Source organism: Propithecus coquereli, unplaced genomic scaffold (genome assembly GCF_000956105.1).
Source record: "Propithecus coquereli isolate 6110/MARCELLA unplaced genomic scaffold, Pcoq_1.0 Scaffold14, whole genome shotgun sequence".
In the NCBI taxonomy this organism is placed as follows: Eukaryota; Metazoa; Chordata; class Mammalia; order Primates; family Indriidae; genus Propithecus; species Propithecus coquereli.
In genome coordinates, this window is record NW_012138302.1 from 14,810,006 (window position 1) to 14,824,183 (window position 14,178).

At 53.1% G+C, this 14,178-nt stretch overlaps 1 protein-coding gene across 2 annotated transcripts in view; it reads left to right on the plus strand.

Moving 5' to 3' along the window:
- SLC1A7 (solute carrier family 1 (glutamate transporter), member 7) overlaps nt 1-14,178 on the plus strand; it is a 45,858-nt gene that overhangs the window by 24,251 nt on the left and 7,429 nt on the right. The window contains exons 3-5 of one of the 2 annotated variants that reach the window (XM_012639407.1): nt 1,980-2,195; nt 11,240-11,282; nt 13,811-14,033. In XM_012639407.1, coding sequence (XP_012494861.1) covers nt 1,980-2,195; nt 11,240-11,282; nt 13,811-14,033 — 482 coding nt within the window. The remainder of the gene's footprint in view (nt 1-1,979; nt 2,196-11,239; nt 11,283-13,810; nt 14,034-14,178) is intronic. The other variant, XM_012639408.1, reaches the window with a different exon arrangement.

Here is a 14,178-nt window from a genome sequence, read left to right on the forward strand (position 1 = left end):
AAACTCCTGGGCTCAAGCGATGCTCCTGCCTCAGCCTCCCGAGTAGCTGGGACTACAGGCATGCGCCACCATGCCCGGCAAATTTTTTCTATATATTTTTAGTTGTCCAGCTAATTTCTTTCTATTTTTAGTAGAGATGGGGTCTCGCTCTTGCTCAGGCTGGTCTCGAACTCCTGAGCTCAAACGATCCTCCCGTGGGCGTGTGCTAAAAGTTTGAATAAACACGTGAATGAAAGACGATAGGCCTGCAGGACCTGAGTTCCGGTCCAGCTGGCACCAGTGTCCTGTGAGACCTCGGGCAGGTCTTCCTCCCAGGGCCCTGGCTTCTCTGTGGCCCGAGGCAGCTGGATTTGACTGAGGAGGGTTCTTTTGTGGTGGGGGGACTGTTTGCCCCTGGCCTGGGGATAATCTCTCCTGGATAATGGTTGCAGGGCGACCCCTCATTTCCTCTGGCTGCACAATCCCATTACGAGCCTGTCAGGATTTATGTCTGAGACCCGTCCTAAGACCATCACTAACATATGGCACCCTGGCAGATGAGCAGGAGCAGAGATTGTAAACACTGACTCATTCATTCATTCATTCCTTCACTCCTTCACTCAGCAATCTGCTAGCAAGCTGTGCCCTGGGCCAGGCCCGTGCCTGGCTCTGCCAACCCAGATGTTGAATCAGACCCCGGCCCAACCCTGGAGGCCCTTGCAGTAAACAGTCAACAAGTCAGTGCGATGGGGCCCTGGACAGAGGGAAGCGCAAGGACTGTGGGAGCCCAGAGACTGGGGCTTCACTCAGCCTGGTGGTCAGGGAAGGCTTCCTGGAGGAGGGGACCCTTAAACTGGAGCTCAATATTAGCGGTTGCTACAGCGGGAAGAGCAGGGCACTATCTGGGGAGGGGAGGAGGGTTGCTGTGCTCAGCTCCTGCTGCGAGGCCCTGTGGAGTCTAATGATAAGAGGAGCCCGGATGAGGGATTATCTGCTCTTGTTTACATGATTAAAGCCAGACAAATACTTCCTTTATCTGAAAGAATGAAAGGGCTTTGGGGAAAAATCCTTTTGGCAGCAAAGCAAAGCACAGCATTTCCTTAATTAATCTCTCTCTCACCCACGCCCCCCCCACACCCCCCCACATCTCCACAACGGCCACAGGAAGAGCGCTCCGGGCTCTGGGCTGGCCAGCTCTGGTGGGCAGAGCGCCCAGGGCAGCATGGCCAGAGGTGGGAGGAGCCGAGAGGAGAGAGACCCACAGGCCCCCTCAGCAGCTCCTGTGAGGGCAAGTCTGGGCACAGGCCCCAACCCAAGACAGCCCCAGGGTGACAGCTCTCATGGCCCCATTTTGCAGATGGGCATCCTGAGGCCCAAAGATGGGGGAGTGACTTACTTGCCTGAGGTCACATAGCCAGTTGGCAGAGCTGGAGCTAGGACCTGGGTCACCAACTCCAGCCCAGCAGTAACTCAGTGCATTCAGGAAACCCGCACGAGCTCAGTATAAGCTCCTGCTAGGGTCTGGGGACCCACGGGGAAGTCAGTCCTGTCCCTCCTTTCAGGAGCCTCAGTCTGGTGAGAGAGACAGATGAGTAAACAGTCAATGACAACCAGGGTTGTGACAGAGGCCGCCGGGAGCCAGGGGAGCCCCAGAATGGGCTCCTAACTCTGTGGGAGAGGCAGGTAGACCAGAGAGGTGACCCTGAGCTAGGTCTTGCCTGGCAGTGGGAGTCAGGCAAGCGAAGGACGAGTCCACGAGGCACCAGCACAGACCAAGGCCTTGAGGTGTGAACATGTTCAGCCTGTGAGCCTGGGCACGGGGGAGACGGCAGAGCAGAGAGGCTGGAAGGAGCCGCGGGACTGGGTTACTGGGAGAAGGGACTCCCTTGGGGCACTGTGAAGGTGTGGGCACGGCCGGAGGGGGCCAGGGTGGGCAGGCCTGGTGCCTGGCCAGGCTCTGGCCTCCCCACATGCAGATGCTGACCCACCTGATGTCCCAGCTTGATGTCCGGCCTCGCCTCCCTGGATGCCAAGACCTCCAGCCGCCTGGGCATCCTCACCGTGGCATACTACCTGTGGACCACCTTCGTGGCTGTCATCGTGGGCATCATCATGGTCTCCATCATCCACCCGGGCGGTGCAGCTCAGAAGGAGACCACGGAGCAGAGCGGGAAGCCCATCATGAGCTCGGCCGACGCCCTGCTGGACCTCATCAGGTAACCCACCACCAACATGCTGCTTGGGAAGGCCATGCCTGGCAGGGGCGCAGGCTCCACAGGCCCAGCCCTGCGCTGCCAGGAGCCCACAGAGCCACACACAGAGGGGTGCAGGGGCCACAACTGCCACGTGGAGTGGGGCTGCACCTGTCTGCGCCCACAGCCCCTGGGCTTCCCACTGGGCTCACACTGCATCTTCTGCCCAGGCTGGAAGCACCTGGAGGGCAGGTCTGCTCTGCTGCCTGCTGACTCTGAGAGCTGCTTGTGCACGCCCAGCCTGTGAGGCAGGAGGCCAGCAGTTATGGGTCCCTCCCTTTCATCATTGGTCCCCTTTTTACACATGAGAAAACGGGGCTCAAAGAGGCGACATGACTTTTTCAGGGTCATCCAGTAAGTGGTGGAGCCAGGATTCAACCCACTCCTGTCTCACTCCAAGGACAGTGCTCTTGCCCTGGGGTGCCGCACCTTAGCCACGTCAGCTCTGCTGACCACGTTTCTCGATCCTGAGTCCTACCCCCCAGGAAAGCGCTGCGGACCCAGCAACAGAGCCACCCGGGACTCCCTTTCCCAAGTCTCCCTCCAGGCCGCCCCTCCTCTCCCTCAGGCATCCACTCCCTCTGCAGTGCGCGCTCTGTGCCAGGCCCTTGCGCTGGAGGAGCAGAGTCTCACGGGAGAGAAGGACCACCAGCAGCCAGCGACAGCGTGGGGAAGCAGAGGCTGTGGGTGGGGGCGAGGTCCAAGGGCGGCAGAGCAGCAAAGCCACCGCTGTAGTCTAAGGGAGGCAGGGAGGGCACACCCAGGGAAGGCAGAAGCCCTGCACAGGTCCTGGGCTGCGAGGGCGTGGTGCGGAGGAGTCACAGCTCATTCTGCGTGACTAGAGGCGAGAGGCAGGAAGGGGTGAGAGGCAGGTGGAAATCAATGCTGGAGAATTCGGTTGGGGCCAGACCAAGGAAGGCATTGTGAACCAGGCCGAAACTTTGGTTCTACAGGCCACAAAAAATGGGTTTTAAACAGAGGAGTGGCATGATCCAAATCAGAAGGCTCACTCTGGCCACCAGAGTGGCTGTGGATGGGGGGGTGGTGAAGGCAGAGCCAGGGTCTGGGACCAGGGTGGTAGCCAGGGCCGGGGCCAGGGTTGTACCCTGGAGGGCACATTGGCAAAAGGTGGATGAGGTGTAGGGGAGGGTGGAGGAGATGGGTGTTGACTGCCCGACATGCAGGTTTCTGGCCCGAGCATCCAAGTGGACAGTGGTGTGGTCACCGAGCCACGGGATGGCCCCAGAGCAGGTGCTGGGGGAGATGTGAGCTGCTGGTTGGCCAGTGGAGAAGGAGGTGCGGAAGCCGCCAGGTAGAGGTATTAGGTGCAACCCTGGGGCAGAGGCGCTCTCTATGAGACTGGCTCTGTGGGCTCCCATAGGCCCTCTCACTTTCTAGTCAGGTGCAGATATAAGTCCAGTCTTGTCTGACATTAAAACTGCACAAACCCCGCCCTAGACTTTTGGATGTGACTTGGACGTGGAACATTGCATTGGGAAGGGGGTCCCGGTGAGTTTGCTTCTCTGTCTTGCTCCACCTGCTCCTTGCTGAGAGAGGTAAGGGGTAGGCTAGGAAGGGCCTCCTAGAGCAGGGATGGGGTGAGCTGGTGTAGGTGCTCCCTGGTTGTGTTTCTTCAGGGGTACTTTGATGGATTCTTCGGAGCCCTCCTATCTCTGGTATCTCACCTGCTATCCGTGACTCAGGTGATCCCTGTTCCCGCTGGCTGCCTACCTCACCCTCCTCAGGCCTGGCCTCTGGCCAGCGCCTCTGATGGGTGACTAACTCCCTCTGGGAGACCTCGTGGGCAGGAGCCCTTATGCAAGGTCCAAATCTGGCCCATGGGAAGCACACATATCCTTGCTGGAAGCGTAGGCCTTTCCCAGGACCTCTGGACATGAGTCAGGCACCAGCCCCTACATTCCTCAAGTCCCAGGGGACACAGGCCAAGGCCTCCGAGTGGTTCTCTTGGCTTAAAGTTAGGGAGAAGCATGAAGCATTCCTTTCCTCCCCATGGGGATAGATGCTCATCACACAGCATCTCTCCCTCTCTCTAAAGAAACTCTCACTCTCTGTATCAGTTAGTTACTGCTGTGTAACAAACCTACCTACGACCTTCGGGCTTAAAATGACAATCACAAGTCTGGAGGTCAGCTGGAAGTTTCTGCTGACTGGGACTGAGCTCACACATGTGTCTGCAGGCAGCTGGAGGCTCAACTGGGAAACAGTTGGTCTAGGGCCGTCTTGGCTGAGATGACTCAGCTGTGCTCCTGGTGATCTTTGTATACCCCAGCAGGCTGGCCTGGATTTATTTCTTGGTGGTGACAGGATTCCAGGAGAGAGCTGGCCTCAGCATTTTCTTATGAGGGAGGTAGAGGAGAAAGAGAGGAAATAAAAACATGCAAGTGTTTTTTTCAAGGCTCTGCTTTAGGCAAGTCTAGTAACATCCTCTTGGCCAAAGCAAGTCATGTGGCCACGCCCAGACTCAGGGTGGGAGGGGACCACAGTGTTACAAGGCAAAGGGAGCCCACTAATTGGGGCATCAGTGCAATCAATCCGCCACTCCCTCCATTTCTCTGGGAAAATCTCCGGCTCCCCTTCTATCCTTTGAAGCGTGTGCTGAACTCAGGATCACAAAAAGTGCTAGCGGGTTTGTTCCTATTGCGTGTTTCTCACCTGTAGGGGCTGGAAGCAGAAAGAAGCCAGCAGGGCTGTTCTGTGCAAACTCACCAGAGTGGCCACTCTTCATCCATACCAGGGCTTTGGGCACCTTCTGGACTCTGGCGCTCCCCAACTGTTTTTCCGGCCTGGAAACCTCTCATCTGAGCTCCAGGTTCTCACTGTGTGTGTCTAAGGCATCTCAAAAGTCACACGTCCACGCCGAGCTCTTGATTTTCCCCACAACTCTGCCCTCTCCTCAGCCCTCAGTCTCTCATTCACTCACACCCTGCACCCAGTTCCTCAGCAAATTCTGTCAGCTCTACCTTGAAAACCATATCCCAAACCACGGCCCTTCTGTCCCCTCTGCCACTCCTGCCATCGCTTGCCTGCTCCAGTGCCAGCCTGGCCGCTGCTTTCTCTTGGCTTCTTACGGTCTGTTCTCAGCCCTGCAGCCAGAGAGCTCCTTCCCCAAACCTGCTCGCAACCCACCACGTTCCACAAGATCGACAAGATCGTAATCTGCACGAGGCTCGTGGGCCCTCCGTGATCCCCACTGCATGCCACGCTGGCCCCGCCACTCTGACCATCTGGGTGTCATTGCATTCTCTTTGGACGGCCCTTCCTGCAGAGAGGGCACGGCTCCTCCCCTCATTCCTCGGTGTCACCTCCTCCGTGGGGCCTCCCAGGCCCTGTCACTCTATTGTCTCCTCTGGCTCCACTTTTCCTATTAGCCTTTATCACTACCCAACATTATCTCATCTATGTGTGTATTTATTTCTTTTTCTGTTACCTCCAGTGGAATATAATATGCCTGGCGAGGGCTAGATCTTTACAGATCTGTTCCCTGCTGTACACTGGAGGCTAGAACGAGCTGGCACGCAGCAGGAGCTCCGTGTTGCCGAATGCACACGTGGGCACGGGCTCATCAGCGGAGTTGGGGTCTGAAGCCCTGGGGGGAGCTGGAATGGCCCAGGGAGAATGTGCCGAGCGAGCAGGTCCCCAGCCACCCACGAGGCGGCACAGAGCCCACACAGCCCGGCAAGCAGCGGGCAGGAGACCTGGAGAGCGGGTGATCTGGAAGCCGCACTTCTAAGCTCCATTAGTTTTAGGATTTGGTGACTGTGAGTCATCATTTCTTGGAGCCTGTGATTCAGAACAGCTTTGCACGTGGTGGAAGGACTTGGTGGTGCCACCCTCTTCACCACGGCCTCCCCTGCTCGGGGCTGCGGGGCTCCGGATTGGACATACGTGTCAGAGTCAGATGTTCCACAGCCTTCCCTGCTCTCCGTCACTTTTCACGTGGTGAAAATCGATCCTTCTGCTTTGAGGCTCCCCACCCCCACCCCACTCTCCGCCCTGAGACAAACTGCTCTGCAAAGCCGGGCGTTTGGGCATCGCTGTCACCATTTCTCCGTCAGAGAGTGGGGCTGCCAGGAGAGCACGTGCTTCCTGGGCCAGGGTCCAGCTCCTAGGAGACCTGTGGTCTCATCTCTGTGCTGCCAATAGTAAGTCACTGCGTGATCCTGGGCAGGCCAGTTCCCCTCTGCAGCCTCAGTTTCCCCAGTGCCTGTCAAGGTTCCTTCTAGCTCTGCAGTGTTGAAACAAGAAGGCCCACGAGCCCGGGAGGAGGCTGCGGGGCACGAGCAGAAGCTGGCGGCGGCGTGTTCTGGGAGCTGCGGCTGGGAGGACAGAGCAGAGCAGACCGTGAAGGCCAGGTCGAGGGCTTGGCTGTGAGGCCTTAGAAGTGGGAAGCTGCTGGGTTTGGGAAGGAGGGTTGGAGCAGGCTGGAGTGGACAGGATACAGCTGGAAACATGGGGTACCCTGGGAGGGATGCAGCCACTTCCGTTCTGGTCAGCCCCCCTCTGCTAAGCTCCTGCTCTGGGCAAAGACATCATGCTGAGAGGCAGGGAGCAAATACCAGCCCCTCACCAGGCTGTCCACCCTCTCAGGACAGACAGATGAGAGGGTGCACTGGACGGCCACTCCTGATGCTCTGAGAGGCTGTGCAGCAGCTGGGGACACTGGCAGTGAGGGGACCTGGGGCCTCCCAACCCGTGCTCTGGCCCAGAGCAGGTGCCTGCCAAGTGTTGGTGACTGGACGAGAGCACAGATGACCCATCAGGGAACGGGGAACTCGGGCAGGTACGGCAAAGGAAAAGTCAGAGCAACGTGGGGGCTGCCTGCACAGGGACATGAGGCCTCACTGCACACCTCGGGTGCAAAGATACGTGTCCACACCTCAGAGATGATCCAGAGAAACACGACATGCCATGTCCCTGGATGACCCATCAAGACACGAATTCATTTCCCAGGGCTCCGAGTGGGGGCTCCGGAACACTGACGTCCGCCCACAGTGCAGACGCACAAAATAAAACTCAGGCGGCACACTAATCAGAGCTGGCCCCTTCTCTTTTTTTCCGATCTTATTAAAACACCACAGAGATTAAGTAATGACTTGGCTGTGTCTTTGGCTCCTGGTTACCCTCTCCGGGACTGGACGAGGCTCCCAGGAGCTGTGCTTGAGAAGAACAATAACCACCTTTGGGGCCTGGCTTGGGGACATGGCATTCGGGGTGAGTTTGGAACCATCACAGTGAGAACTTACGAATAGTAGGCGAGGAGGGGAGCTGAGAGGTGGATTCTGGCTCTGCCCGGAGAAACGTGCAGGGAGGCCCAGGGTGGAGTGTGTGGGTATTTGGTAGGCAACGCTGTTACTGTCTCCAGGCGCGTCCTATGCTTTATGTAGCTGCCACCAGGAGCACAGGCCTTGTGGGACTAGCAGGAAGCTTCCTGTGGGGGTCCAAAGCCAAAAGAAAATGTTGTACCTTTTCCCATTTAATAATCAAAAATGTAATTCTTGATTAAAACCTGCAGGATAAGTTCATTGATTATTAGTATGAGCACACATAGTCAGGAATTGCTTTTGGCTATGGATTAAGAAAACCTGAAGTAGCAGAGGCTTAAGTCAGGTGAAGGCTTGCATTTTCCCCTGAATAGGCAGACCGGAGGTGGGCCGCGGCGGCGCCAGGGTTCCACGCTCTGTCCCCCTGGGTGGTCCGCCACGCTTGGCACCTGGCCTTCGTCTTCAGTGTCTTGTGGTCCAGTGAAGTTGCTCATGTTCTAGCCCTTATGTCCATGTTCCAGGCAGAAAAAAGGAAATTGGAGGACAGGACCAAAGGGATCTCTGCACCCCTTCAAGAGTTTTCGAGGAAGCACCACCCGGTGACTTCCACTCACAGCTCCGTGGAACCGGGGTTTGACGGCAGGACCTGCTGGGCCCACCGCCTGGCAGGGCTCCTGTAAGGAAGGAGGAGAGAATTTAGCCGTCCTGGCCACAGCCCACAGTTTAAATTATTCTAATTTTAAAGGAAAGTGTAAAGAAATGTACATAGTACATATAAGGTCCATTTGGTTTCTTATGATCTTTGGGAAGTTCTTAGTTTTTGCTCAGGCGAAAGCAGACTTCCCTCTAAGTTTCATTAGAAAACAACCTTGCAAGTCACTTGAGCCTCCTGGGGCTGTACCCAGGAGAGATTTTCAAACACTTAACAATCAGGGCAGCATGGGCACCCCCCACCGACCCTGGGCACCGACGCCCAGGGCAGGGGAACACTCCTGGCATGCCCCCAGCACTAACCCCGGCGCTGGTGCTTCGGGTCTGCTTAATGTCAGGAGTCCTTGCAGGCAGCTACCATTCTGGTGATAGAAATCTGTTTATAACTCATGGAAAAAAGTTTTGTTTAAGCTTCTGAGATCCCAGCTCCAGAGCTCTGCTTGTCTCCCTTGTGCTAAAACTGAAATGAGTAGGAGGGTAAATTATGGGTGGGTCACAACATACTCATGACCATTCTTGCCAGTTTTTGTGCTTTGATAGCTCATTCTTGACCCTCTTCCTCCTGCCATATGCTTATGGTGAACCTGTACGTCAGCAGCAGTGAAAAAAATGACAGTTTCTGCTTCCAACAACGGCTGCTGGGTTGCAAAGTTAAGAAATGCTGCACACTTATATCCGCATATGTAACTCTGGGCATGTGTGAGCTGAGCCTTGAAAGAGACTTTCCAAGAGCAAGAGTGCGTGTGTGGGCGATGCGGGTGGAGGAGGCGGCTGAGTGTGAGGCACACGCCTGTTCCAGCAAGGGCGAGTGCACAAACACACATCTCTCTCAGCATCTCGGATTTAGGATCAATTCCTGGAAAGGCATCGTAAAGACACAGATACCAATGCTTTGGAGACTCTTGACATGAATTGCTAAATTGCTGCAGAGAAAGTTTGCTGTCAGAACCCTGTGAGGGGTGCCCATCTCACCAAATCTCCCCAGCACTGTGCATTGTCATTTAAAAGAGTGCTTTGTCAGTTTGATAAATGAAAATACCTTTACCATATTGATGACGCTGCATATCCTTTTAAAAGCTTTCTTGACCATTTACCTTTCTTGTTTTGTGAAGCGAATTGTCTGTCCTATCTTTTTTTTTGAGACAGAGTCTCACTCTCTTGCCTGGGCTAGAGTGCCGTGGCGTCAGCCTAGCTCACAGCAACCTCAAACTCCTGGGCTCAAGCGATCCTCCTGCCTCAGCCTCCCGAGTGGCTGGGACTACAGGCATGCGCCACCATGCCCGGCTAATTCTTTCTATATATTTTTAGTTGTCCAATTAATTTCTTTCTATTTTTAGTAGAGACGGGGGTCTCGCTCTTGCTCAGGCTGGTTTCGAACTCCTGAGCTCAAATAGATCCACCCGCCTCGGCCTCCCAGAGAGCTAGGATTACAGGCGTGAGCCACCGCACCCGGCCTGTCTGTCCTATTTTGCCATCATTTTCCTACTGGGGTATTAATTTTTTGTGGTCTATTTGTTTATGCAGCAAATATTCACTGAGTGCCCGATGTGTGCCAGGGGCTCCCCCAGGTGCTAGGAACAGGGCAGGGAACAAAGCAGAGGTCACCACCCCCGCAGGAGGCTGACACTCTGTGGAGAGGAGACAGACGCTGGACACAGAAGCAAGGACAAGATTTGTAAAAGCTCTTTATAGATTCAGGATGATAGCACTTGGTCCCATAGTCTCCCCAGTTTGTCATTTGCTGTATGATTTTATTTGTATTATAATCTGTCTTGGGAGCTTCTTGTTTTTTTAGCTTTTCACTTTGGCATAATTTTACGTTTACAGAAAGTTGCAGATCGTACAGGAAGACCCGTACATCCTCCACCCGCCTTCCCCTAATGTTAGCATCTTACGTGACTGTGGTACATTTGTCAAAACTCAGACATTAAATTGGTACAACGCTATTAACTCACTTACAGACCTTATTTGGATTTTACCAGTTTTCCCACTAATGTTCTTTTTTTCTGTACCAGGATCCAATGCAGGGCGCCATGTTGCACTTAGGAATTTCTAAATTTTAATGTAGTAAAATCTATTGATTTGTTACTCATTTTATTCTTACAGAGTCCTTTCATATTCTGAGAGCTGGTTAAATATCAACTTATATTTCTTCTAGCTTTTTATGGCTTCATTTTCTAAAGAATTATTTCTTTAAACCATCTGGAATTTATTTTGGCATAAGGTGTTAAATAAAGATCTAACGTTTATTTTTCCAAATAGCTGGTCAGCTGTACAGTATTCCATAATGAATCCCTCTTTTCCTCACTGATTTGTGAAGCAGCTTTTATCAGATATGAAATACTCAGATGCACTAGGTTCTGTTTCTGGCTACAGGCTCTGTTCCATTGATTGTGCCACTGACATTTGGGTCAGTATCACACTGTCTTGACAGTTACATCTTTGCAGTATGTTTTCATGTCTGGTAGGATAAGACCCCTCCAGCTTTAGCTTTATAATAAAATATTAATAAGAATAGTGATCCCACTTATGTATCACGTCCTGTGTTGGCCTCCCCAGATAGGATATGAACAACCAAGTCTCACCTTCGAGGAGGCCACTATCTCGAGGAGGTAGACAGGTCAGCCAGTGATTGCACTGCAGCCTGGTGGGGCAGAGGTGACCCACACACACAGGGAGCATGGGGCCAGCTTGGGACAGTTGGAGAGGGCTGAGCAGAGGAAGTGGTGCTTGACCCGTGATTGATTCGAGCAGGAGTTAGCCAGACAGGGAAGCAGGCCGGGCATTCCAGGCAGAGGGAACAGGGTGGACAAAGGCCAGGTGCTGAAACACACACGGCGTAGTTAGGGTGCTGTAAGTGCTGGGGGTGGGGGCCCCGGGTGTAGAGGTGAGGGGGGCTGGCTCGAGGAAGGCCTCGACTGCAGAGGGAGATGTTCAGATGACCCCAAGGACCCAAGCCTCAGAGTCCTGCTGTCCTGCGCTCTGGAATTCTTCAACTGCTGGCTCTCTTCCCAGGAACATGTTCCCAGCCAACCTCGTGGAAGCCACATTCAAACAGGTGAGTGGGTCGAGGGAGGGTAAGGGGTGGCAGATAGGAGGGGCAGGTGGGCAGGGACAGCCGGCCTGGCTGGAAAGTGACAGGGTTGCCTAGCCCGTCTCCCTTTTTTTGGGGGATGGGATGCTATAGGGGAGGTGGGGCGACCTAGATCCTTAGAGCCTCCCATGGCCACCTGGGGTCAGTTTTTCATGAAGAAAAAGTACAGGGGCGGAGGGAGGCCTCTGCTGAGTGCCTGCTTTGCTGTAGGCTCCACACGGTGCTCACACGTACACCTTCTCCCTCATCCTCACGGCAACCCTGCACTGAGTAGGATCAGCCCCATTTCCTGGATGAGGAAACTGAGGCTCGGAAGGATTAAATGACTTGCCCAGGGTTATCCCTGTAAATGACAAAGCTAGTGGGTAAACCCATGCCTGTCTGGCTTCTAAGCCCATTTTCTCTTTCTTTTTAAATAATCCTTTGTCCCACTAATAAGAATAGTAATAATGTTCACTGTAGAAAATTAGCAAAACACTAAAAAATATAAAGTAGAAAATAAAAATCATTCCAGCGTCAGTACCTAGCAATAGCAGTAGCAGATGGTATGCTTCTAGTCTTTTTTTCTCTCCATTAAATATATTTTTTAAAGTAATATTAGGATCATAGCGCATATACAGTTTGCATCTTGCTTTTTTTCACTTCCATTATACATTATATCATGAGCATTTTCCCTGGTTATTAAATGTTTCTTAAAAGTAAAATATTTAGTGGTGATGTAATAGCCTGTTGTAAGGCTGGACTGTAATTTATTTACACATTCCCCCTTTCGGTGGTCTTTTAGGATCTTTTGAAACTTTCGTTGGTTTTTGTTTGTTTGTTTGTTTTTGTTGTTGTTGTTTGAGACAGGGTCTCACTCTGTCACCCAGGCTGGAGTACAATGCTGTGATCATAGCTCACTGCAACCTCAAACTCTCAGCCTCAAGCAATCCTCCTGCCTCAGCCTCCCAAGTAGCCGGGACTACAGGCACTCACTACAATGCCTGGCTAATTTTTAAATTTTTTGTAGAGATGGGGGTCTTCCTATGTAGGCTGGTCTCAAACTCTTGGCCTCAAGTGATCCTCCTGCCTTGGCCTCCCAAAGTGCTGGGACTATAGACGTGAGCCACTGTGCCTGGCCAAAGTTTTGTCTTTTTAGACATTGTGGTATACATCCTTGTACATCAATCTTTGTCTGCACTTCTAATAATTTCCAATTCTTTTTCCCCTTCTAAAATGTTGGCTAGTTGGTTGACTCCATCCAGCAGGCATTTTTTGAACCCCTTCCCTGTGCTGTGTTGAGCCTGGGGACACAAAAGAATGGCTGAAAATTGGAGTGGAGGCTTCAAAATAAGGAACTGTGAAAGCTTCTAAAAATCATTGCATCTCTCCTAACATCTTGGGTCTTAACCTATAAAATGAGTCAGATTGTGAAGGGCCCCTGAATGTGAGGCCAGGGGGTTTGGATTTTATTCTGCTTGTGATGGGGAATTATTGAAGGTATAAGAGAGAAAGAGAGAATATCGCTCTACTTCAGATCTGTTTGGAATGCCCTTTTTCTTTTGGCAAACTCCTACATATCCTTCAAGACCCAAGTCAAATGTCCCCATCTTTGTGAAGCTGACAATTTCACGCAGAGTTAGTCATTCCTTCTCCAAGGTTCTCAGAGCAGAAATTATGTCTGGTTCATTTTTGTATCTCCAGCAACCAGCACAGAGTGTTCAATATTGGGATGATGATGATGATGATAGCAGTGATACTTATATAGGGCTTACCATGTGCCAGGAGCTGTTGTAAGCACTATATATATATATATATATATATATATACACACACACATATATATATATGTCTCATTTAATCCAATGAGGTAGAGACTATTAATATTAGGATTCCATTTTACAGATGAGGAAAATGAGGCACAGAGACTTTAGGTCCATGTATTTCCTGAGTGGTTCCTTCTTTTCCCTAGAAGGCTTAACTTATCGATACTGTGATATTTGGGACAGGAGGCCCCCTTGTTTGGGCTCCCAGTACCTGAGGAAGGAGGGGGAGAGGACCAGGAATGCCCTGGGGGCAGCTCAGTCCATCACAGTGGGACCGCACCCCATCTAGAAGCCTGGGGCAGGCCGAGCCCTTTAAGAGAAGCTCCGAGCTTCCACCCAGTGGAAGGCAGCTGGCTGCCATTAGGCGGATGGATAATGGTGCTTGGGAGGGGCCAGGTGGGTGACTGGAGGACAGACAGGTGGCTAGAGAAGGCCCAGATGGGGTGATGGTGTGTAGACAGGAGAAGGGACAAGGGCTAGAGGGAGGCAGGCCAGGCAGCACAGGACGGAGGAGGGAATCTCAGCTCCTTTTTGGTAAAATGGATGCTAAGCCCTGCCTACCTACAGGGTTGTTGCCACTCAAATAGGATTTGAGTGGATACAGAGGTGCTTTCAGGATGTGTTGTTGTTGATATTAATAACCACACTTGGCCCTGACTCCCTCCTCGCTGGGGTGTCACCCACTAGTACCGCACCAAGACCACCCCGGTCATCAAGTCCCCCAAGGTGGCACGGGACGAGACCCCTCCTCGGCGGATCCTCATCTATGGCGTCCAGGAGGAGAACGGCTCTCAAGTGCAGAACTTTGCCCTGGACCTGACGCCGCCGCCTGAAGTCGTGTACAAGGTGGAGCCTGGCACCAGCGACGGCATGAACGTGCTGGGCATCGTCATCTTCTCCGCCACCATGGGTACGTGCAGCCCCCAGCAGCGCCCTGGAGCCGCCCCTCCCGCCGCGCTGCGTCCGATTCTCTGAGTACCCGGAAGGTCGTTCTTTCCTTTCCTCTCCAGCGGGTGGCCGAGTCCCCAGCGCCCCTCGGAGCAGGTGCTGCTCCC